The sequence below is a fragment of the Bombus vancouverensis genome, chromosome 9, assembly GCF_051014615.1.
Source record: "Bombus vancouverensis nearcticus chromosome 9, iyBomVanc1_principal, whole genome shotgun sequence".
In the NCBI taxonomy this organism is placed as follows: Eukaryota; Metazoa; Arthropoda; class Insecta; order Hymenoptera; family Apidae; genus Bombus; species Bombus vancouverensis.
Window position 1 is genome coordinate 6,481,878 of NC_134919.1, and position 27,663 is coordinate 6,509,540.

The 27,663-nt window shown below is 33.0% G+C and overlaps 1 protein-coding gene across 1 annotated transcript; it reads left to right on the forward strand.

Moving 5' to 3' along the window:
* On the forward strand, window positions 1–25,991 carry Lis-1 (LisH and WD40 domain-containing Lis-1). Its single transcript, XM_033345991.2, has 7 exons — window positions 1–151; window positions 3,531–3,678; window positions 19,512–19,665; window positions 20,265–20,471; window positions 20,708–21,118; window positions 21,744–22,092; window positions 23,321–25,991. The coding sequence occupies exons 2-7, from the start codon at window positions 3,641–3,643 to the stop codon at window positions 23,392–23,394; spliced, it is 1,233 nt and encodes a 410-aa protein (XP_033201882.1). The 5' UTR covers window positions 1–151; window positions 3,531–3,640; the 3' UTR covers window positions 23,395–25,991.
* The last annotated feature ends 1,672 nt before the right edge of the window (window positions 25,992–27,663 follow it).

Genomic DNA, 27,663 nt, shown 5'->3' on the forward strand with positions numbered 1-27,663 from the left:
AGAAAGGAAGACTTTCGCAGGCGCCACCTTGTGAGACAGTCCTATCGCAGAAGTTATTTCGAGTAGTTCTTCGGTGGTTGTGTTAGTCCGGTTTTCCCGTGATTTTTTCCGATCTCAAAGGATCCCGGTTACTGCTACTCCGTTAAAAAGAGTGAGTATCGGACTCCAAGTACGCGGACTTTTATTCTCACGTTGCATTCGTTAGTTAGTACGTTGATCTGACTGTAAAATATACTGCAACCAGACGTGACAGGTTCTAGCAAAATGGCCGTGCACGATTTACAACAAACGGTTGTTCCGCGTTCGCCCGATGATCTTCTAGCAGCGCTTTCTGACCGACGTGACATTGCCTGACAGTGTACACTCGATCAAATACCGATTAAAATACCGGTTGATGATTTTCGGCCAGTCATCCAACCATGTTCTACACATATTCAACATACATGTTGCACGTCACTTCGAATTGATTTTTTCGCGAATGACCGTTTGCGTCGTGCGGTGGTACAACCGCTTTGCCGCAACTCGCGAGCCAGCCTACTGAAACGTTTGTACTGAATTTCAGTTTTTTCTCCAGTCTCGAGCATTATCTTATCTGTCAGCTACCAAACGATGAGAAATGATCAGATTACATCTTTTGACAGACGTTGTTTGTGCGAGTTGCTGTCGACTCAGCGATCAGCTGTCGAGTCTGTCAGCGAACTGAATTCCTTCTGATGTTCTTATATCTTCGGAATATTATAACATGGATTATTTGATCAATCCTCGTCGCGGGCTTATATCTCTTAAGGTTACGCGAATTTTTTCATGAAAATTAGCATTGTTGTCAAACGAGTCTTGAATTCGTCCTATTCGTACGCGCGTAAACGAGTCACGGTAATGTTTGAAGCAGTGAACGATTTCGATCAACTCGTTGTGCCAACATGTAAGGAGATTAGAGTCGAGAGAAGCGAAGCCACAGGTAGATTCACGGTGCACGGGGTCGAGAAGGCCAAGAGTCGCTCACCCGTACTGATGATCCCGGAAATAGTCGTTGCAAAAATTCATTGGTCATTAATATCACATACAAATGCGCCTTAGCAAAATCGCGAATTAGAAAGCAACTCGATGGTTTAATCATTACCGTCTGAAATAATATCTGTGTTTTCCTTCATGTTTTTCTGTGAAAATTTTCTACGAGTTTGAGTTTCTTCCTTTTATTAAACATGGTTTTCTGCTCAGAGATATAATTTCATCGAGTTATATCTACATCTAACTCAATTCGTAATAAAACACTTTCGAAAAGTGGGGTTGTATCTAGTCGAAGTGGCGTCAATACAAGACGTATCAATACCATTGTTGATATTATTAAAAGAGATTTCGTTGATTGATTGAACAATTCTATTATGAGTTTTTCTAGTGTATATTAACGTGACTGGCCGTAGGGAATTAAAGCAGGCCGTGATGAATATTTGAATGCACCGTAAGGTGAAATACACGGCAACGAGGGTGGGCGGACAGCCGGTTTATCGATTACGGCGCATCGCGCCGATAAGCATCGTCATAAAGCGTCGCGACGACGCAGCGCGCTTTCTCGATTGTCAAGGTCCTTCCTTTTAAAGTATTTGTTCCCACGACACGTTTCTTTGCGTACGAAACGCAATCAGGAAGATTGTTTGAAGAGAGCGTTTTTTGATCGTTGGGTCAGACTCGAACATTACCGGGGAAAGATGGCCGCTTTCGATTCGTTCATTCTAATTGGCTGATTTCGTTTCGTATTCGCCAATTACAGTAGACTTTTGTGACCGCCGTTTAATCATCGTCGTCCAATTGCGTTCATGTTTATTTGGTCGTGACCCGCGTGTTTTGCCAAATGTTATGTCATTCCATGGATCGCATCGCGAGGGTGGGTTTGGCAGGGGCTAAGGAATATAATCAATATTCTGGTCCTTGCTGTTTCTAGCCGAATAAAGTGTTGCAATACCATCGAAAACTTTCGTTACAAATAAAATTTCACAATTCCAGTCTTTTATATAGATGATCAGGTTTTATTTAAGGTATTAATTAAGAAAATTTAGTGATGCAAAGTGGACAATATACGGATATGTTGATATTTACAAACGTTGTTTACAAATACTACGTTTAAGTATTAACTATGCGATCAGTATAGTTATACAGAAATACCGTACGTATTTAATTCTTTTTCTCTTCTTCTTTGATTTTGTGTAGTATTCATATAAAATTATTTGATATAAAAATTTAGCATATTGTTAAGATTATTAGTTGGGTTAGGATACAACTTCTCAAGGAAAATAAATACTTTTATTCTTTGAATGATGTCTGATTTATAACATAAAATAAAGATTTTGAAATGGAAATTTTTTCAAAAACTAGAATTACAATTGTGTGTAAAAATCTTCTACATTATTGTTAAGTTTAATGTTTCTGATAGTGAAGATCAAAAAAATGAACGAAGTTTCTTGTCGAATCACCTCCTATTTTACCATCAATGGAAAGTAAAATAAATTATGAGAGTTAGGAGCATGTTATTGTTCCGATTAAGGATTTCAGGACAAACCGCTCTCACACATTCGTCTGAATTTCCTTTCATGCTCGTGTATTTCCTTTCTTTTTCTATTTTTTTTTATTAAATAAGAAAATAACTGTTACGCTGGAAGTATTTTAAACGGTAAAGCCTAGTTAAACAGTAACTTTTGTAGGAATACAAAAAATTGTATTATTTTATCGTTTTCTCTCTGAGAAATTGAAATCATATTTGCTCTTCTTTCTTTTTTTGTTATTTAATTTATGTAATTGTTAGTAATATTCTTTTCCGATAATAACTGTTAATTATCGTTTTGAAATGTTATCTCTTTTCCCATAAAATCTAATGAAAAACAAAGTATTATTTAATTTTAATCGATCGATTGTCCAAGAGGAGGAGACATTGGATTATGATGTTGAAGTATCATTTGCGATTGAGGAATGACAGCACGTGGCAAGATTGTTATGCATGTGGGATCTTCTTTAGACGCAGTAACTGCAACTGTTGAACAAAATGGATATGTCTATTTATTTAGAATTGCACATTTTACTTGTTGATTTCACTAGTTAATTATACTCATAACAAAGAACGAACTAAGAGTCTCCATAATTACAAATTTGAATCCTTATGTTGTCAACATTGATTATTTCCCAATCAAAATAATCTATATAAAAAAAGATCCGGATAAAATTAAGAAAAAGGAAACAGAATTTTATAAGGAAAAATAATCTTATAAATTAAGTGGTCTAAAACAAATATAAAAAGGGAACTTTATTACTTTCTCCCGGAATGTAATCTCATTTTAGTCTCTAGCATTCAACGAAAGAATTACTATAATTCTTCTATAAAAATTAGATACTGTATATCTCAGTCCAATAGACAATTGTTTAATAACAATCATTGATCTTAGAATATAATGACCGTAATAAAAATTTATAATTTTCAACGTACTCTATTTCCTTAAACATGAAACTGTGTTAAAAATTAAACTGTCTATTTCCTATTGTAGGCGATGTCGATGGCTGGGTATTAAAGCAACCAGGAGCTGACTGGAGAAAAATCTAGTCGCGCTCATTTGAATCACTGTTGAGTATCAGCCAGTAAACACACACAAGGATCATGAAAATGGTGCTGTCTCAACGTCAGAGGGAGGAGTTGTAAGTTCCAAATTTTCTCATTTATCAAAATCACTAGAAAATCTGATTATATTACGTTACTCTGACTACGTTATTCTGATAACGTTATTCTGATTATATAGAATCAAATAGATCAAATAGAAGAATATCATTTATCTCTACTCGTCTGGGAAGGAGACAGTTCATATAACCGTTCATATAATAGGAATTCATCGACTCTCCACGCTTCCTACGATTTTTTATTCAAATAAGTAGAACTTCATACTCAGATGCGTAGATTTAATCGACAGGTATTCAATTGACCGAGTATTTACTAATTAAAATTTCGTTTCAATAAACGAAGTTCAAATGAATTGATTTCTGGCTGTTATTATTTAAAAATTCTCTAAATTAACGAGTGTAATTACAAATATTGTATAAAAAGTAATATCGTTTCTTTTGAAACGAAGTCATCTTCTTTATAAAATAATTTATTTTTTAAATAATTATTAAACATCATTTATATCTTATAAACATCATATATATCTTTTGTATATCTACTTATATTTAAAATTTTTTATTTTGTATATTGAAACTTCAAAATTTCTTACATAATAGCTTTGATGTTTTTATTTTTTTCTTTTCTCGGTAGCATGATATTAAAATATAATTGAAAATATGCGTAGGAAAAAATTTGTTGAACAATTAATTCTTATAAGATCATAAATTGTTATTATAACTCTGACAGTTCTTGCAATTGGAACGGGATCGAAATTGAACAGTAAAGATTTATTGTTATTGCAAAACATCTACAGGAAAGGAGCACGTTGCGTGAAATTTTTATCGCGCGATTATAGCCGGAGCATGTTTTGTAACACGCAATGTATACTAATTAGTAATGAAGCAGCACTAGCGATGGGTTAGAATATTCTGATAATGAGAGAGACGAGAACGTTTGTTCGATTTTGGGTAACCCTTATCCTGAGAGCTAGTTTAGCAAATCGGTTGGAAACCACGATAAACCAATTTATGAAAGACTAAACAGTAGTTGTAGGATTGGAAAGTGTTGAAAAATTCTTGTTTGGATTCAAACTTTTCCAAATATATGAGGAATTTGATAAAAGCGAATCTAAATGTTTTAATTGTGTATAGTGTTAAATGTTTAATTCTGTATTTTAATAATTTTGCATGAGTAGAAGTAGATTTAAGAATGTATGTGTTAGTAGTTGATGATTAATAATTTCGAGAGGTACATCAATTATTTAAAAGTATTTAAATTAAACTTCACAAAATATTTCATTCTGTGTAATATATTCACAACAATTAAAATAAAGCTTTAGATAGGTAGATACTTTAAAACATTTGTTTAGACATTGTTTTTATTTTAATAAATCTACAACTTTTCACTTCTTTACTTTTTTTATGAAAGGAAGTTGTTCAGCAATATACATTTTATTTTAACGAATATATGGATGACAATAAGTCGATCAAGATAAAATGGACAAAAAATAATATGTTACGAATAGTTGTTTGCAAATGAAAGTATATACTATTTACTGAAAGAAACTAAGGTTCGGTAAAGTATACACGTTACGTGTTTCTAGTAAGAATTGTTGTAAGATTTATATGGTAGTAATAATACAGGCAACGCACCAACATGTCAATTGTTACGCACATGTAAGGCGTGCATAATGAGTAGAATCACCGCGAGAACAGGAAAAGATGAAAGGGATTGCAACGTAACGAAATTTTATCCAGTAAGGTCGCATTAATCTCAGTTGAATACGCGAGAACAAAAGACCCTATTGCGTACTAGCCACTTTCCTTTTCTTTCTTTTTTATGGTGATATAATTTGGGGATTGGATTCAAAACATTACAAATATCGAAATCTGAGATCATTCTGTAAGTATTGCGAAACGTATAACATTTAAGATATCACTGATAAGTACAATTAAAAATGAGACGAATAAAATAAAATTAAATGTTATGTGACGTACAAAAATAGCAATGCCAGACGACGGTATTGATTTCATCTTCGTTAAGAATGATCAATTATTAAGATGATAGGATATTTGGAAGGAAATTAGATTATATTATACATAGCGATGTTTTCAGAGAGAGAAATGTAGTCTGTTAAAAGTATCTTGATAAATTTGTTCCATGAATTTTCATGGAACTGTTCCATGATGGTTTTTTTAAGAGTGAGATGATGTATTGCTCTTAATATTTTAATACGATTTTGATGAGAAAGATGGTGATAACAGAGTGATGATGATAACTTAAAAATGTTTTCGTATTTCTTTTCCAGTGCTTGTAAAATGTTAAAAATCATACATATTTACCACAGTCTTGTTTCTCTTAATATTATGAATTCTTCTAGAAGAGTTTTGAAAAATTTGGTGGCTCCACCTTAATTTTATAGAAGTTTAATTAGCTAATGAGCTTTTGTTTGAACAGCGATTGTAAATACCAGAAAAGTGAATGTCCTTAAGTAGTTAACAGCTACTTAAAGCTTCTCTCATTTTGAAAAGCAGGCGTGCTCCGTAAAAATATACAGTGGAACGTATGACGAAATAATTCTAGCGAAGTTGGTAGAAAAACTGAGATAATACGGAACCCTTATGAAATTATATAATTTTCATATAAACGTTGGATTAAACTGCATTTGCATATACCTTTCTGGCTGTAGCATCACATGCTAATCATTGGAATTAAGCATAATTAGTTTTATTCTTATCTTGAAATGTCTTGATCCAATGGTTGGAAATTTATATCGAGAAAGCTAAATATACAGATTAAATAAGTGAAACCCAGGTAAATATGTAAAATGATAAATTCTTTTAGAATTTAAAAGCCTAGAAAAAGACAACTTATTAAGTATTTATCTCTATCCGTAACTGAAAAAAGTAGTCTGTTTAAAAGATATTTACTTTTCATTTTGTTTTCAAAATTCTTAATCGACGAATTTTGAGTTAATTATTGAATTTGTAGTAGATATACACGTGAGAAATTATATCGAGCATATAACGATAAAAATAATGATAATGCTAATGGAGTAACGCGAATAATAATTACTGATGGATGAATAAGTAAATTAAAATGTTTATTGTACCTGTGTATTTTCTGTATTTCGATGTATATACGGAAATCAAATATGATGACTGTGTGACGATTTATTCCGTATAATAGGTTTTCATTCGATTCCCGCGAAATGATCTGTAAACATAAATCTGACTCAGGTTCGTTGGGTACATGAATTAACCAGTGTCATCAATCATGAATCACTATACCTCGTATTTCGAAATGGGATAGCAAATGGAATAGAAAGAAACGAGCTCAGGATAAAAGAGAAACCCAGCGAAACTACCGTTTTAAACAAATATTTCTGCAGAAATATATTTATCTTTCTCGAAAATGCAAGCTTGCTAAAGATCAAACGAACATAACACACTTCCACGTTGTGTTTCAACGAGAAAACGTTGTTACGCCCTGTGGAAGTATTGTGAAATAATTTTGTAAATGGAAGCAAGTTACTTCGATGAAATATATCGAGGAGCTTTCGTAAATATTTTTTGAGAAGTTAATCTTAAAATAAATTGATTCAATAAAGGAATTGATTAATGTTTAGCCAATTTCAGTGCGTAAAATAAGAGTAAACGTTACATACATATCATGAAGTTAATGTTACTTTCAATCGGAATGTTTTACCTGTCATAATGACGTCATACGTAGTCGATAGGATAGCCATAGTGTATAAAAGTGTCATTCATGAGCGTGTGATGAGGCGTGTAATATTTTCGAAATAACGAGTCTGTTTCAAAATTTTTATACCTAAATCCATCTTTTTTTCAATGATAAAAAAATTAAGGAGAGAATCAAATTAAGGGAACATTGGCAAAAAATTAAGATATCTATATCTGTTTCAAAGTTAATGACACTCGTGACAAATTTCTCTGGTTCGAAGATTTTTCTCACCAAATAATGATTAATTTTACAGTCGTATATCATCACTCGATTCGCTGGAACCTTCAGTCTTGCGAAGCCTTACAATTTCAAATACTTCCTCTGAAGCTATTCATCTTGCTCCTTTTTCAGTATATCATTTTATTCATATACATCTTCCAAAAACCTATACGAATCTCGTTAAAAATGTACAAACTCACGTGTATATACTTTACGACATTCCTTCAACTATCGTCACTTTTTATTCCATTTGCTTATTTTCTTGATGAATGAAAGAGCTAAAACTATCGTCGAACTGAAAGTGATTTTCATCGTGTCTGCACGAAACCTTATAACTATCCTCGAGCGATCAATTAATCGGGTTCGTTTGAAACGTAGGGACTGAAATTAGCATGGCAAAAATCAATAAGTCAGCGTGACGAAAAACTGTGCGTTTCTGTAATTTCCTCCTTGAAGGGGGACTGACGGTCGCGGTCGGTTGTCGCGTCGGGAGCCAAGGGTTGTCGGTGTTCGCGATACAACCCCCCGTCCACCCTTCGCGATGTTATTAATGGGAAAACGGGACAACATCGATCGCGGTGTCGATCGATGCCGACTAATTCCGGTGACGTCAAATCGGTCGTGGATCGGCGCGTGTCGTGCGCGGCAGCTGGCGCAGGAGAGGGCGTCTCTTGAGCACGCGCGAATAGCGGGATCGATAACGCGTCGAACCGGTGGACGACGGCTGCCAGCCTGACCCGGGAGAGAAAGAAACGAACGAGCGGGGAAATGCAGAACGGTGCAGCCTGATATCCGTTAATAAAGAATGGATTGATACAGTTTGAATTGATACGATCATACAGTTTGTTTAGGAAATTTTTGAAACAGGCGCTTATGGGTAGGTCGCGGATGCTTATGCGAACTTACATTTTTATCCTGGTTAATGAAACGGATTTATGGAAAAATTTATTTTGTGCACTTAAATACCAGTATATATATATTTTATGTCTTTTTTAAGGTTTTCTGTAAATAGATGAGATTTAGTTGGCGAGGAAATGATAAAGTAAAATGGTCGGAAGTGCAAAAGGATGCGGTTGATATTCACGGGCAAAAAACGAATTGGTTATGCATAGATGCAGTTGGTCTAGGAAATTTTCTAAATACTTATTAATTGCTTTTTTCCCGTGAAACTGCTAATAAGGTGATCAGAAATGCAAAAGAACGCGGTTGATATTCGCGGACAAAAAACGAATTGGTTACGCACAGATGGCTAGGAAACTTTTCAAATAGTTATTTTCTTTCTTTTGGGCAACTGTTAATAAAGTGGTTAGAAATGAAAACTGACGCGGCTGATATTCGCCGGCAAAAAACGAATCGGTTATGCATAAATACAATTTGTCTAGGAAATTTCTGAAATCTCTTTTTTCTTTGTATTTTACGAGGGAATGTTACATAGTAAAGTGATCTGTAAGATCGATGCGTGTGGTTTTAGCTGAACTGAAATGTTTGAAGCAGGGCGATTCATCAACTGATAGTTATTAGTAAATTGACAAGTTATATTAGCGTCAAAAAAGGAAACAAGAATAATAGTGTTGATTTGGCCTAATATGTTACAACTAGAGAGAGTGAAGTGGCATAGGTTCGTAAGGAATTAAGCGAATTTACTCTCTTGCTATTATTTTTAAAGAAAGCAACTTCCTACTGTCGCTTGTGTGTTATTAATTGCGTCTCTCAGGAGGCACACTGATCGATACCATAAATTGAAATAGCAGAGAAGAAGGATGAAACTACAAGAATTTTCAGTTCTTCGTATCATCCTCTTGTAATAAATAACCTTACGGAAGTAAGATCGTCTATTTTTATGGAGAAATTCAATGCTAATCACATAGGTGGATAAAAATGAAAGTGTAATTGATCAGTTTGACTGCTGAGAAGCTCGATTATCAACTAGATTCTCTCCTATTCATTTGATTGACCGCCTACAGGTATACATTTTTCTGTTCTCGGAGGTGAAAATACTTCTGATCGTGAGAGGATTTAGATAGCGGTGACTAAGCATCTAAACACCATTCCACAAGAAAATTTTCCTATTCTCTTTCGCACATTTCTGGAGCAATACAAGACGCATGTAAAACAAGAAGGGGATTACATTGTAGTTTAACGAATGCATTTTTCTCTATACCTATTTAAAGCTTTATTTTTTTTTATTGTATTATTCGTTCGTGCAAATTGTATATGTCATTATATTATTTGGAACTATTATGTAAATAGCTTGGATTTCGCAAGACTATGGAAGAAATGTGAATCACGAACGAAAATCATGGTTTTACAATTAACAGGCTGAAAATATGGTTGTGGGGATTAAGTAGGTCAGAATGTAGAATCGAAGCATGATATAATATGCAGGGAATGTGTTGCATGCAATGAATGTTATAATTTCGATTGCGAAATAAATTTTTCTCAGTCTTACGTCATCAGTGGACGATAGCTTTAGAAGAATGACATATTTTTTAAAAAATTGTTAATTTCAGGAAGCCTATAAAAATGATAAAAGAACATATTTATTGGGGGGGGGGGTGTTATGAATATTGAATAAAATTACTATTTAAAATAAAATTCAAAAGAGCGCCGTTGTAATTCAAAATTGTTGTGAAGCATAACCTAAGAGTTATATTAATCGCGAAAGAAAAAGATGTTTTCGTTGCCAAATAGTTGAGTAATAATTTTCTACGTCAAATCTTCTATTTCCTGAAAAATGTTCTTTTTTTAGTTGCGTCACTCCTCTAGCAAAGCATACGGTAGAAATTGAGCGTTCAATACCGTATAATACGAATAAGAACGTATTTGAATTTGCTTCGGTATTTATCATCAATTCTATTAGTTGCTGTAAATATTTATACGTACACTAACCTAACTTGAAAATTCACATAATTTATTTACACGAATATTCGGGTTACTGATCTCATCATACTTAAAATCTGCCAGTAAATAAATTATATTATTAAATTTCACAAGTTAGAAACGTCATTTGCGACAACGTAGTTATTTGACAATGAGATATACCTATTGATAGTTGATTATAGCTTTTCAACGCACAGACTAGTAATGGACAGGTGCGTTGTGAAAGAACTTTCTTAACGGCATATATGGAGGTACTAAAAAACTTTATTGAAAGCCAAAACGATATTTACAGCAGGTATTGCGAAAGAGATATAGAAGAACAATGCATCGAATGAGTGGTACGCACTGTGGGAAAGTTATGTTAAAATAATATCGACGCTTTGAAGAACGATGGTCTAAAAATAAAAATGATAGAATGTTTGAGGTAGTGTGCTGATTGTGAGTGCGAAATTCTCAAGTATCTTCCTCGTTAACATATGAATTGAGAGTCTTTCAGCTGCTACTCTATTAGGAATCCATTGACAAATGAACAGTGACGAGTACTGTTTATAAAAATTATATAACTAGACAACTTTCCTGTAACAGATGCTAAATATGAATATCGTTTGTCTTAATTAAATTATCTGTAATAAATATATACTCTTATCATAAACACTTTTAATTTTATGCAAATGAACTATTCTAAATTCTAACAAGATGACGCGAAACCGAAATGATTTCATTTGATTTATTTTTATCTAGCATAGATATACATATTATTTATATATACGATTAGTATGCTAGAAAAAGGAGGTCGTTCTATTAATTGCAGCCTTTAGTTTTGTTCTAAGGGAGTAATTAAAAAATTTAAAGTATTTAAAAATATTTAGTATTACTGAAAAATGTTGATAATAGTAGAAAGTATATGTTGTAATAAACAAACGAATACAATGAACGTTAGCATACTAATTATATGAATTTATGCGAAAACATGATTATAGGTTTCTCTGATACTGTGAACTTGAACTTGAAATACTTCACTCAATGAATCTATTACCTTAGTTAGATCGAGTTGTGGATACTTAGAGTGAATTAATTTTCTTTCACTATCAGCAAACATATTCGCGTCAGTTGATTAGGTTTACACAACGTACTAATTTCGCTGCGTCTGCAAAATAATGCGATTGCAAAGGAATCCTTTTCCTGTTTTTGTTTATTTCAAAATTCTTTCGTTATAGTTATGTTAAATTATGTTAAAATATTTTAATTAATATGCAAAATGGTTGTTGCGTAGAATGAAATTCTTAATTTCTTAATCACTTTGATCACTCTGATAGTTAGATAGTGTTACTGACAGGTAGTGTTAAGAAAACTGATACTGAATCGTTAAGACATTCAAAATGCCTAAAAATGACGTGAATTTTGCTAATAAAAAATTACGAAGTCAGGGAAATATCCAGGGTACGATCCAAAAGAAATAAAAAGATTGTATGTAAATATACATGAGCCAAGTTGAATTCATGCTGCAGATAAATTTCTTAACTGGATAATAGCTTCAATTATGGAACGATAAAAGTCCTGGTTAATAGGCAAAACGAAGAAGAAATAATCAAACTGTCCTTTAATTTACATAAATTCTACTACCTGATAACATTATAATTTTACAAATTATAACAGGAACGTTTTCGGAGTAGATCTCCGGAAGTTTGAATGACTAAACAGATGCGTCATTATATTAAAGTGCAATAGGATCTTTGAAAAGAATATATAAGACCTGAGGGAGGTAAAGGGTTTCATTGATCATCGCAGGTGGCCACTTAGAGTATATCTACCTCTTACCAGGCTTCAGTGTTTACGATTCGGTGCTCTTTAGAGTCAAGTGAAACTTACGCCTCGTTGTTAAAACGTTCATTGATCCAGTTATGATCGATGACTGAACTTGCTCTTTTTTTTTCTTATTTTGTTTGTATTTTGTTCGTAAAAATCGTTTGACCACGAAAACATTGAAATCCGGGAAACAAGGAAATTGCTACCTAGGAATATTTGACGAACCACCGTTGGCTAGCTTTCGTCGCAGGAAACGATCGATTTCAACTCGGAATACTTGATGAAGCAGTTCTTTTTTGTCCGAGTTCAAACCGATGATTAATGCAGAAGTTATGAAACAACGAAATTAGTGAGCTAATCATGGTTGACGCAAACCAATTATTATCACTAGACTGTGGACTTTCATCTAAACTTATATTTTTATAAATGCAATCAAGTAGAGAAATGGAACCTAAGCAATTTGTTTTAACCACCGAATAAATATAACGAGTAGTATACTTCTATATTTTCTATACTTTTGCATATTATATCTATTCTGTGCATCTTTGCACCTTTAAATTTCACATAGGTGTGTAAAAATGCACAGTCTAATGATAATTGGAAAGTTAGCAAGATCAGCAAAATTAATAATTTTTTAATATTTAGTGCATTAAATGTAGGTTCTATAAAAAATTATACAATAATTGTAATTTACTATAAAAATAATATTTAGTATATCATATTCTAATAATTAAAAAATTACTATAAAAATTGCTCTAAAAATTTACAATTTTTCTGTGAATTTCAGTATTTGGTGGTTCTTTCATTAATAATTTTAAGTTTAAAAAAATAATTATTATTTTCTTTGGAATCTCCCCATTTACTTGTTAAAATAAGAAACAATAGAAACTAATGTTTTGTAGGCTAGTGAGTTTTACAACTGAATTGGCAAGTGAAATGGAATTTTTAATTTATTTCTTTAAGTTACGGGTAATTACGATATCGCAATTATGCACATGGTTGAGCACGATGTTAAAGGGAAATGAGATTCGCTGGATTTCTTAATGAGACAATAGAGGGTAAAAGAACGTGGAAAAAGGTTTTTAACTGTGCTTTAAGTCGTATAGAACACTCGAGTTGAGTGTATACACGAAAGTTGGGGAAGATCGGCTTGGCTGCAATGAGACCTAGCAATCGATAAAGCTCCTCCCCTTCGCGTTGGTCAACGTTTCTCCCATTCTGTTTCGTTAACCATGTAAGAAAGTGGAAAATAATAGGGGAGAAGGGTGAAAGTGGTATACAACACGATCGATACAAACCACCGTGTAAAAGGGTTTCAAAAGCATTCATTTTTGAAGAGATGTAACAGAGAATTGCAGTCTCGAGACGACTTTTTTAACGACGCGTTCCGCGTTCAGCAAAAAGAATCTGTTTCGTGCTGTACGTTATTACAGTAATAAAAGATAATGATTTTTTTGGTGCAAATTTATGTAACATTTTTTATTTTCTTTTAATCGAAATCATTCTCCGACTTTAATAATAATATTTAGTAACATTTCTTTTACTTTAGAATATTTATAAATATTACTGATAAATAAATTGTTTTTTTATTAACACATAATTTTCTTTTTTAATTGAAAACTTACTTTTTTATATAGATATTTATTTGTTATTATAATTTAAAATTTATATGATTTGTAATAATTAAAATTCAAATGGGCAATATTAATAATATTCACTCCCTGGTTATTATTACACGATCTCGGAGTTATGTCGGTTTTACACATAAATGAAACATTGTTTATGGTCTTAGTAAAATTAAAAAAAGAATAAAATCGCGAGAACAGGTTTAAACTTACATTGATAGCCTATGAATGTTTTATGATCGAAACTACATTAACTTACTTTTTTATCGTATTAGGTAACATTTTTTTCAAACATCTCTACGTTCATACTATTGTTACAAAATCTAGATTATTTATTGTATATTCGGCATCTTAAACCTCACCACGAAATTGCTATAAGTAGTAGGATGGTCGTGACATGAAACAGTGAGTGATTTACAGCAGAAAAGGGTTTTATTCCACTTGATGTGAATTGTTCAATTGAAGAGTTGAGATGATAGTAGACTATGTTACAGTCAGAACTGAAGACTTCCAATGGAAATAAAATACTTTCTTATGTCTGTTATCTCATTTATATTATTTGTCACTTGCATGTTATTGGTTTTTAGTATTTAACATATTTATAAATCCAGAGAAACAATAAGTGGTAAAGAATATATTTAGTTAAATTTATCTCACTCAGCTGTATCTTGTGACATCGAAAGACGAGTTATTCAAATTGAAGTTCTCTAAAACTGATGTAAGAATTAAAATATATCATTTTAATATTTATAAATATCTTTACCATGCAGAATTTATACCTCCTACCACTAAAAATATTTTTTTTACTATCTCTTTTATCGCTTACGTCTTTTATTATTTCAACTTCACAATTATTCCAGTAACTTCTTAAGAATCTTTGCTTCAACATCTCGCACGCTCTTGTCTAATGCATTATTTATGGAATAGTTACTTCCTCGACTTCTCTTTGGTATCTTATTCAAAGAAAGAGGATTGTTTACGAAAGTAACAGGCTCGTTCAACTAGAAAACTTTCGTTGATCGATGCAAGAATCACTTTCTAAAAGCTACCTTGTTATTCCGGCTTATATGGAACTATAATTAAAGAGTTGAAATTTACACGTAAATTATGAGTAGCAAGCCGTGCCGATAGATTTTATTGCAGAGAAATTAATCTGCGTTATCTCGCATACTTTTATTTATGTGTGCCCTGTTAAATGTTAATAGCCAATTAATGATACAAACGCGTTGATTATCTGGTAGAACGTATTCCGTGACTACGTTTACTTTAAGCATAAGATTGAAGAAGGCTCCGAGTGTGAATAGAAAATGATTTACAAAGAGCGTTAGAAACAAAGATAATATTCCGTTTTTACTGTAATGGGGTGCCTGGTTAATGTAATTATTGGAGAAAATATTAAGTAAACATGTACATATATCAGTTTTCATATAATTTGCAATTATTAGATATTATACCATTCAAATTGGTGAAAAAGACGATATTCTTTGTATTTTATTTTAAAGCAAAATTCGTTCGTATTGTTAGTTTGCTAGAAGAGTGACATAACTAAATTTAGAAAATAGAAAGTGATTAATTGCTGAATTATTTAGTTATGGATATTTTTTTTCTCTTACAATTTGGCTAATACCTTTTGAATTTTAATCTCACGATAGCTGATTTTTAATTTCGTAACAATAATCACCAGAAAAATTATTTACATCTTTTGTATCACGCTAATGCAAAAGAATCGTAGATTTTATTCAGTCTAATGTGTAAAACCCAGATAAAGATGAACCTTGTATTGCTATTAAAGGTACGCGGACTTCACAGTGTATAATTACATTACTTACGTAATTAGAAACACTAACAAAGTACTAAATAGTAGATAATATATCACTATTACTTTACCCTACATTTATTCTACTACACTTGGTAATATCAAAATATTTCCAAGCTGTTTAAAATTTAATACAAAGATACTTCATAATGATTGATGAAATATATGTACAGTGAAAGAGAATTCCCGTCTAAATAAATTAATTAAATTAACCACGCTATTTGTATGAAATGAATTGATTTGAGAAGGGCAAAAACAAATTCAGGCGAAGAATCTAAGCAGTAGAACCGCGTATGGATGCAGTTCTCGTGGCGCGTTCCTGCGATGGGAAACCTTATATCTCGAGTACGCGATACCCGTTGACGGGTGTGTTAAGGTAAATGGAAAAAGAAGAGCAAAAGAGAGTGGAAAGGGATCGTCTTCGCATAAAAGAAGAATCGGCTGAGTGACCTCCGATCCTTGAAATTCACGCGAGCATAAAACAACCAGAATCGTTTTGTCTGACCTGTTTCATGCATAGCAATCTTTGACCCACTAAATCGATCGAAAATCGATCAACATTCTTTCTTCTTCCGTATGGCGCATACTGGCCCAAGATCGAAAAACCGAGAGGTTCAGGTCGTTAAATAGTTAGAAATTTTAATACATAAAAATAAATCTTGATACGTTTATAATAGACTAAAAGTTAGGAAATCAATTTCTTCACCAGAAACTTTTATAAGTAATTATAGAACTAAAAGATAATATAGACGAATGAACTATAGTTGGGTTAATTTTAGTTTTTGTAAATATATAATGTAACTGATTTTTGCGAGAAATAACACGACAGATTAAGAAATAGGAAATCTATAAATAAAAAAATTATGTCCAAAGGAGTGGGAATCCGGTTGACGAGTGAATAATAAACGAAGCAGTAATTCACTAGTAATATTTATTTCGAAAATATGGGAAAAAGAATTAAATTTCGAAACGTTCTTAATAATTTCAAACCTGCAATTGCTACTTGAATTACTTAAGGTAAATTCATTGGAAAATAGCTCCAAGGAATCTATAAATAAATAAATCATTTTTGGGTCGTTTAATTCATCTTTTTTAAACCACTGGATTAAATTTCGTTTATGTGGACCAGCGTGCGCCGCCTCGAGTGACGGTTCGACGAATGCGTTTTCGCTCACCTGCGTAACTTTCTCTGCTCGAGATTAATCGACGGCCGGGTCCTAAAACAGTTGAATAATTAGCGAAATGGCCATGTCCCGATAACTGGAACGAAGAGCAAAGTGGTTCGCGGCGATAGTAATTTATTACGTCTCGTCTCTCGTTTCGATCAAGTGAAAGGTCTCGGTGGATCGTTGAAAGAGAATCGATCGCGCTTTCCGGCTATTTGCTTTGTTTGCCGGCATTTGAACGGCGCGGAACAAAACTCATGGTGATAATTCGCCACGTACTATCACGTGAAGCAGGTGAACAGAGACGAACGACCGACTTCAGGCCTTTCACCCCGGCATAATTCTGCCCGACTTTCAATCTCTTTCCCACGTACTCAACCTGTGCCCTCTATTGTATCGGCCTACGTTGCGAACAGTTGTTAGTGAAATGTCATTATTGAAAACCATAGCTCGACCACTGACCGTGATACGGTGGTTAGCGCATTTGAGGCGTTAAAATGCTTCGAAGATATTAATCTAAGCTATATGCAAATGTTGCACGTAGGAATGGAGTCCGGTTGATACTATATACAGGTAATAAGCCTAGAATAGCTATAGCACGGTGTGAATACTGTGAGAGCATTTGTATAATAGGATTCTTTTAGAAAATGTCTTCGATACAACTCGATCTAAAACTAATTTTTTTTTTTAATTAAATACGATAAGTTAAAATTAAATTAATAAAGTTAATCTTTCAATTTATCAGTAATATCAGATCAAATTGAATAGGAATATTTCCTACATTGGAAAAAGAAAATTTGTCACTGCAAAATTGTTGGCTGTGGTTAGGATTTTTCTATTGCAAACTAATTTCTTCTAAAATTATAGGCGAATTTAATAGGGATGACAATCTTCTAAAACTGATTTCACGTAGAAATATCAAGCGATGAAGATTTTTCTGTTATCAAACGACAGTGAAATATTTTTGTGAACTGTTTCTTAATTTTCAATGTCTTTATCGTATATTATCATCTCATTTTTATGAGTATACTTTCATTTATGTTCGTTTACTTTTAATAGCACGAATATGAATCTTTTCTAATATCTTTCAAAATGGAATGTCTATAGTATCTATTACCTTTTGCATTTGTGAAACGTGTTTGGTCTCGCATAACACGATTTCCTACAACATGTCTTCGATAAACCATGAAACACGTCTTCGTGTTATAACAGGATTACCTGTACTAGTATAGGTCCAAAGAAGAATAAATTATATACATATACACTACTGCTCAAAAGTTTGGAACTACTTAGTAAGACGAGAATATGAATTTTTTAATGAAAAGAAAAGTACAAATAAGACTGACGATACACCAATATTTTAAACTATTGTATACAATTGTTACTTCATATTTATTTAAAATGATTTATTGTTTTATGCCATAGTAGTTTGATTCTTGAGAAGATACTGTCGATTCAAAAATTCGAAAAACATTATAGCGAAGTTAATTTATTAATAATTATAAAAGATGTAAGTTAATTTACCATCTAACTACTTGCTATTAATTAGTAAAACGACGATATAATAAAATAACAAAAAGGTTTAGTTTAATATTAAGAATAGCGACCTGTATTTGTGAAGCACTGTGTATTGCGAAGGAGGAGCGACGCGTGTAAGTTCGCAGCGTTATTTCACACGTTGAAGCGACGAAGAAAGTTTGTTTCATGAAATGAGGCTAACGGAGAATGTTCAAGTACCTCTGCTACTTCCGTTAATGCAAAGATCTCATCTTCCTTCATCACGACGAGGATTTCAAAGGCGATAACGTTTCATTTGTAAACAAAAACGTGTAATTCAGACACTATACGGATTAACAGATTATTAAATACACATAGAAATCGGTGGTTCAACTTTGATGACTTATATTAGTGACTGAAAGTAGGAAACCTCTTGACATTATTGGTTTACGTAGCACACAAACACGATAAGATTAAACCTGCGAAGATTAGACTGTGCTCGTTTAATGATTCTAATATCATGTTTGGGCCAACAGCACTGCTATTTATTAATACAAATTTTTTGGTACATAAGAAGAAATCCTTTAAATACAGGAGCGATTCACATGTTTTTAACGTATTCTTAGTATGTATCATATATTTCGAAATTAATAATATCGTAAATAGAAAAATTTCTTTCTTAATGTTTACATAGCAAGAAGTAAGAACCGTAAATTACACGAAAAGGATATACAATTAATTTGCAATTTTTTAAATGAATAAATTAAAATAACGATGTTTTGAGTACTTTGAATTCTCTTATGAAAAGATATATGTGATACTGCCAACAATGTTTATTTAAATCATACATTACTTAATTTTTTGAGTATTGCTTCTTTACGTCAGATACACAGAGTTTAAATATAACTATGTACTAACATATAAGTAACAAGATAGTGCGAAACAAATTGCCTTGCATCGATAATTGCTATACAGGAAAAAGTTGTCACACATGCGGTGCTTAATGAATTATGCTTCCTACTTAAAACTGGTTTTGATTACAAGGTTACACACAATATCGGAGGCGGTTGTTGTTAGCTATCTCCGCAATATGCCATACTAAAATTAATCTATTATTTCAGAAATAAGGCGATTGCGGACTATCTAAGCACCAATGGCTATCAAGATGCGTTGGAAGCGTTCAAAAAAGAAGCTGATATGCCTGGGGAAGTAGAAAGAAAATATGGAGGTCTTCTCGAAAAGAAATGGACTTCCGTCATACGCTTGCAGAAGAAGGTAAAAAGATTTTAGTATCTTTTTGCAGTTCTAAAACTGCTAGTTAATAAGTTTTCGAAAGTAATAAGTAGATTAATAAGTAGATGTAAGAAAGTACATCTAAGAGAAATTACTTGTACAGAGAACAAAGTTTGTAGAGAAGATGTAAATATTTTTTTAGCAAATTCTGAATATGTATGAAAGATATTGCAGTACTGGAAGCATTAGTCTTAATATGTATGGAAATATCATTTTCTAAATTTTGTATTCACATTAGAATTTTAACATAGATCCTTAATGTCAAGTTATTCCTTGGACTAATTTTTGTTGAAATAACTCCTATAAGCTAAAGAGATTATAAGAGCGTTCACTTTTGTTGAAAGGTACAAATTGCAGTATTGCTACAATTTGCAGTATTGCTATAGGTGTTGTTGATCTCATGAACTCATCAATTAGTCTTTGTCTATTATTCGTTATCAAGCATTAATTTCAAAGTATTGATTTACTACCTTTGAAATTAATTGCTTTTGTTACAAGTAATTTTAATAAATAGGATAAAAGGCGACGCCATAAAATGAATATAAGTAAATAGTTAATGAAATATTGTTTCAATGTTCTAGGTAATGGAACTAGAATCCAAACTCTCTGAAGCAGAGAAGGAGTTCATCGAAGGAGCACCGACACGTAGCAAACGATCACCATCCGAGTGGATACCAAGGCCACCCGAAAAGTACAGTCTTACTGGACACAGAGCTCCCATCAACAGAGTCATTTTCCATCCGGTTTTTAGTCTTATAGTATCTGCCAGCGAAGATGCCACCATTAAGGTAGGATCACTTACTTTTCAAAGTAGACAGGAATCGTTGAAACTAAATGGCAGATATTTTGAAACGAGTATGTTCTTAATCTAAGAAACGATATTCGTGGTAAACGACTTCGGTATACTCGTTTCGAGCCAAGCCAATTGCTTTCAACTTTTTTCCAGCTGTGTTTCCTCTCTGTAAGTTATCCTCCTTTAGTTTTTACTAAAACTGGTTTTCTCATTTGTGTTAATTTCACTTAGGTGTGGGACTTCGAAAGCGGCGAATTTGAAAGAACATTGAAAGGACACACTGACAGCGTACAGGACGTTTCTTTCGATGTCTCTGGGAAACTGTTAGTCTCATGCAGTGCAGACATGTCTATTAAGTTGTGGGACTTTCACCAGTCATTCGCCTGCGTGAAAACCATGCACGGACATGATCACAGTGTCAGCTCTGTCGCATTTGTGCCACAAGGGGATTTCGTAGTGAGCGCCTCTAGGGATAAGACCATCAAAATATGGGAAGTCGCGACAGGGTATTGTGTTAAAACGTTGACGGGACACAGAGAGTGGGTACGAATGGCCAGAGTCAGCCCCTGCGGGGAACTAATTGCTAGTTGCTCGAATGACCAAACGGTACGGGTTTGGCATGTTGCAACAAAAGAAACGAAGGTACTTTCATACGATCAAATCGTAAATTTATTTTAGAATCTAAGGTCGATTCCTTACGATATAATTTTACTGCGATTTGTAATTCAAAATTATGCATTTGGTGTAGGGTCTCTTTTCATTTTAAAACAGAGGATTTTTTTTTAAATATATTTTCTTATCTACTAATTAGTTGATCGTCGGATAGTATTTTGTATTAGAATCTTTATTACCACAAGTGTGCGATAATAAAGCATTATATAACGCAATTAAGTTGATTTTGAGACACTTGGCTACGTAGCGTAATTGTTCTGCCAGGTAAAAATTAATCAATTAGTACGAGTAGATTAAAAACGAATGTTAAAAACGAGGTACTTTAAATTGAAATTTGATAATAGTAATCCTACGAAGCATTTAAGTGATTTGGATAAGGTTACTATATTATTTTACTGAGTTGTTGTGCAGTGAGCCAGATGTATGTGGTCACATTTTTAGTATTGTTTTATTAGCAACTACTACTTGTAAAGCTAAATAATTGTATTTACAAAACATCTACAATTTATAGTAATAATAAATCCTAAAGAATTTTAAGCTTCAGTAGTGCTTCCATTATTCAATATATCTTTTTAACGAACATTTCTTGATTTAGGTGGAACTCAGAGACCACGAACACGTAGTGGAATGTATCGCATGGGCACCAGACAGTGCAAGGGCATCGATCAATGCTGCGGCAGGAGCAGACAACAAGGGTGCCCACGAAGGACCTTTCCTCGCATCTGGCTCGCGAGACAAGGTAATTCGTATATGGGACGTCGGTGCCGGTGTTTGTCTCTTTACCCTCTTGGGACACGACAACTGGGTTCGCGGCATCGTCTTCCATCCCGGTGGCAAGTTTATCGTCAGTGCCTCTGACGATAAGACCCTGCGAGTCTGGGACACGCGCAACAAACGGGTAATGAAAACCCTCGAAGCGCACGTCCACTTTTGCACTTCCGTTGGTGAGTATACAATTCGCAAGCGGCCTTCATAGCTTAACGAAACGCATTTACTTGGAAATTTAAGAAGCTACGAAGGTTTACTTAATCATCCAAGAGGTATAGCGGAGTTGCCGATTAAAAAGATTAAGTGATCGTATAACATATTGAATCATTTTTGTTATCTTACGTATGATTAAGTGTTTTGATTACATAAGTTAGGATATTGTTATTGCATCTCAAGTTTCGTTTTGATCAATCTTTTTAATATATTCTGTATTTTATGTTTGAATATGAAATAGTTCATAAAATTTATGTATATATAATAATAATTTATGTATATAAATAGATGCGTAACTTAAAGGTTAATTGAAGCGTAAATTTAGATTACTTTAAGATTACTTTCTCGAAATGTTTACGGTTGTCGAAGATTTTTTTAAATAGCATTATATCCTAATTAATATCAAAACAAATTGTATTACATATCACAATATGGCCTTGATATAAAGTGAGTTTATAGATTATTCGATATATACACCACCGGTGTGCTATTTTTACGATATATTGATCGGAACAATTTATACATCAATAACTACCAGTTGAATGATAAATCTTATGAATTTTTATGTTGCCGCTGCTAAAACTTCGAATGTTTTTACTTCTTTAATCCTGAAACATGATTAATATATCGTCTTATCTGTAGTGGTAAAAATAAAATGAATCGATAATTACGTGAATCCAAAAGCGATAAAAGTTTGTAAAAGTTATTATTTATTTCTCGAAACTGTTGAAACAGTGGCCTACATATCTTTTAGTGTAGTTTTAAATCTTAATAATATGTATTTAGTGCTATTTATTAAGTGCTCTGTTTTTTGTAACTTATTCTATATGTGATGAATTTATTTTGAAATTTTTGTTAATTAGGAAAAAGTATTAAGTTCACAAACTTCGAAGAACTGTTATAGCAATGACAGTCTAGTTAAGGGAAAAAACAATTTTTATTTCATATCTTTGACAAAATATCTTATCTCTGAGTAATCATAGTTATGTAATCTGTTACTCAAATATAAATACCTCAACTCTGCCATGATATATCGTATGAAAGACGCTATATGATAAAATACACTATTTATATATATAACGTAATAATAAATATTCAAAAGAATAAATGTTTAAACTCCTTAAACTGAAAAAATACTGTCTCAGTAAACTGCATTTATTGATTATTGCATAAACTCCTCATAAATTGCAGATTTTCACAAAAGCCATCCTTACGTGGTCACCGGTAGTGTCGATCAAACGGTGAAGATTTGGGAGTGCCGCTAGTCACCAAAACATCAGGGTCTCGTTAAACCTTCGTCGAGGAAGAAAGATTTTGGAGAGAAGGCGAACGATGCGCGTCGAATTCGATGAAAAGGGCCGAGAGAGTAAGCTGCTACAAAAAAAAAAGTTATCGTACATACTACTATTATTAATATTAATATTATTATACACACATAAACACGTACGATTAAGAGCTCTTTAATTAATTTATAATAAAGTATAATTAGTAATTATTAATATTACATATACGTTTTACGGTAACGAACTGCACGATTCGAGGAGAGTCGGTCGAAATTAACTTTCTTTCATGAGGAGGACATTGCCATAATTTCGTCGACGATGAAAAAGAAAAAACAAGAGAAGAAGAAATTCAAGTGTTTCGAATTGACTGACAAAAAATGTACCGACATAACAATGTTGCTTCATCGGAACGATTGGTTGATTGTTTCACAGAAACATTATCCCACTACGAAGCATGTTATAATTGTACATCTGGCTCGTTCGAACGTGTCGTCCTCCTCGATCCATCGACAATGACGAGAATTTCGGCTTGTGTTGCGTCTCTGGAATATAAGAAAAGAACATAGTCGCTCGTTTGCTATGCTGACCTCTCCTCGAGCGTTCTTGACGATGTGACATCGGAAAATGACATCGATACGTATAACAGAGATTCGCGCGCGCGTGCGTATACACGTATTAAAAGAAAAAGGTATAAAGAAAGGTATGCGAGGCGTCATCATTTGTCGTGTACTGTGAGCGTCGATAAAATTGAATCCAGCCTCCGACCGAGTACGTGGCATGTATCTTCGTACAAAAAAGTAAAAGGATACACGATGTAATAATAACAAAGTGCGAATGGACGTGCCAAACGGGTGGACAGATTTCAAGTGACGTTGAGAATCGAGTAGCGCCCATTTGGAACGTTTTATTCATACTCCATATTCCGTATGTGTATATTCATACTATTCATACAAGTGGACTATTTCAAATTGTTCCCCTGACAAAAAAGAGTTAAGCGAACGAACGAACATCTAATATGATTGGCCGAAGGCGTACCTAATGCGGAAGGAATAATATAGTGTATCGATAAACGAGACGTAGCTTTTCGGCAATGCATGACGTCCAAGCAACGTGCATTATTAACGATAATACTAGAAACAAGGGACGGCCGAATGGAGCGTGCGATTCGTGAAGAAAATACGAGGAAAATATGTACAAGCATGTATTCGTATGGAAGTACTTGAGCCGCATAATTCGTTGCGTGGGTCCCGAGATACGAGGGGTATTAGTTGTATATTTAGCTCTAAACTACTATTAGCGGTAGTGCAGACGTAACGTAGACAAGAAACATGAGAAAAAAGAAAAGAGAAAAATAGAATCAGGCCACGAGTGTACGATCGATCGGTACAAACACAACACACACCATATATAATATTTACGCAGGTATTCATCGAGACCTCGTATAACAATGCTTAATTGATTAAGGCCGATTTTTCAGACGATATATTCTATTCTCCGCTATTACATTTTTCCTACCATTTTTCCCCCCTCGTCTAAGTAAAAGCCCTGTATTCCCTTGTCCATTTGCCCCCCCCCCCCCACCCCAAAAAAACCTCTCCAAAAGATATATATATATACACACACATATATATATATATATATATATATGGTACTAAATTATTTTGATGAACAATAAAAACAAAAGTTCTCATTCAATCGTTTAAGATGGTTCTGCTGTATTACCTGTGTGTTTCGTCGTCGTTCGTGCATCGTTGTTTGCCATTTTTCGATCCATTGATAATAAAAAACCTTGTAGTAATCACAAATACTGGAGATTCTGTTCTTTTGGGAACAACGGTCCCTATTTGTCTACTATAAAACGGATCGGTGAAATTATGGAAATTCTTCCGTAAGAACAAGACCAATTGTAATATTTTTATTCGAATCAAACAGCCTCGTTCGTCTGTCGATTTGAAACTTCGTTTACTTTTTCTTTCCCCTGACAGAATTTAATGTAGCACTCTTGTACAAAACGATTCTTTGGAATCGGAGCGTGGCGGGATCGCACGTCTACACGTATGGTGTTCTGAAAAGGCTCGCGTGTAAAACCAGAACAGACTTCTTTCTTTCTTGTCAACCGACCGACCTCGTGTACCTCGATTTCGTTCGCGAGGCATGTACGATACTCGCAGGTTCCGTAGAGGCGAGCAATGCGTACGATTTAAGTCACGACTCCGCAAGTACATGCATGTCAGTATTTTACATTTATAATATAGAAAGAGAGAAAAAAAAGCTAACACGTACACAAACACGTATACACACTCATGTATATTTATAATATACGATATATATTATACATATATATATATACACACAAACACACACACACACGAACGCACACAAACACACACACACACAAATATAATACACAAAGAACACAGTGTGTATATATACACACATAAGTATATTATTGTAATTGAGCAGTAAAAACGAAAATACGCGTATCGAACAAGCTAAACTTAACCCAAACACAATTCGATGTTCGGTATTTATACGTAGGATGACGTAATAAAAGTAATGTCGTAGTTGCTTTTCGTAAATTCCGCCGCACTTGCTTTAGTAATTTTTCTCGCTTTTTCTACCCGCCCTTCGAAACAACTAAAGAAAAGACGATGCTGACACGTTTAGTAGAGTAAACAATAAAGTGTTATCATCATTTGTGATATATACGTACACGTCGATGAACTTTCATTAAAAATCCTTGCGTTATGGAATTGGAAACGAAATTTTTAGCGAATTCATAGGGAAATAAGGGGACAAAGAATAAAAGTCTTTTAAGAAACCGCGACGGCGAGTACAATGCTGGCCTACGCCTTACTGGCTTACAAAGAGAGAGCTTATAATAATAAGATCATCAATAACAGTCTTCTTTTATGAATTTAAAATGCAAATGAACAGGTACGTGCGTGACACATAGTAAAAACTTAGTTACCTTAACAAATATTTTTGTTCTAATAGGATGGCCAGCGTATGAGTCAATATTGTAGGATTTATTTCATATTTTTAGTTTTTATGTTTTTTATACGTTTTAATTTCATTGATACGTATTAGTGCAATTTTTTCTTCTAATCGTAAGAAGTATAGTTGAATAATCAGCAGAGACCTATTAGTTGAAGAGGTAGGAATATAAAAAATGTTCATTTTAATTTGCTAAACTTTTACAATCGAATTTATTTTAACTGTGTCCTTAGCTTAAATTTATAAAAAAAAGTTCAGTTAAAATTGGCGATCTTATTATATAGTGCTCTTTTTACAAGTTACATATTAAAATTATTTTGTATTCCTTTATATTGTTTCTTTTTCTTTGAGAATCTTTTATTTTTAATACATTAAACCATACAAAGCTATTTTCTGCAATTAGTAATTATAAAGAAAGAAGTTTATAATTTAAGTGGAACATGTAAAAAGTACATAAAGGTTGTACTCTTTATCCTCTTGTGATTTGAAGTATGTGTCAGTAATGGTTTTCTAAAATTGTTTAAAAATTTCTAAACATTTTCTGGGAAATTAATTTATTACTGGTGATTACTATGTAATAAAAGTGCCAAAAGAAGATTACTATTGAATAATAGTACTATTTACTACACTATATAATGTGACGTATGTCGAAAACTTACCTATGTGATTGATGATAGATGAAATTTAAAAATATCTCGGCTGAAAGGATTGTAGATAATGTTTGGAAATCGATTTCAAGTCATTATTTGTCTTAGATTTCGAATTAGTTTTTATTAATCTTTATTATTTTTTATTACTTTAAAAAAATTTTTTTCTAGTCAGTTTTGCAATATATTACGCTTCGTTTATAGTTGCTTTTGCTAATAAAATTAGTATAGCGTACTTCATCTATATTCTATATTTAACATGATCTGGGATTGTATTAAGAAACACAGTAAGTATTTTCATCAGTTTTTGTGATGATTTGTGAACGATTAGAAAGAGTAAAGATAAAAAATGAGAATTATATCTTATAATAGCAATAATAGGAATATTTGCCAATAGACGTGTTTTAATGTTGTAATGAACGTATTAATTTTTATCATAGACAACAATGATAAAATGTGTAATTTTTGAATATATATTTTTAGAGAAGTAGGGAACTGTGTTACCATTAGAGGATAATAGAAGGATATCAACAGTAGGTAATTTAGTGAATTTTAACGACAGAAGATATTATCGACAATTTATTTCCTTCTTTATTGACATATGTTG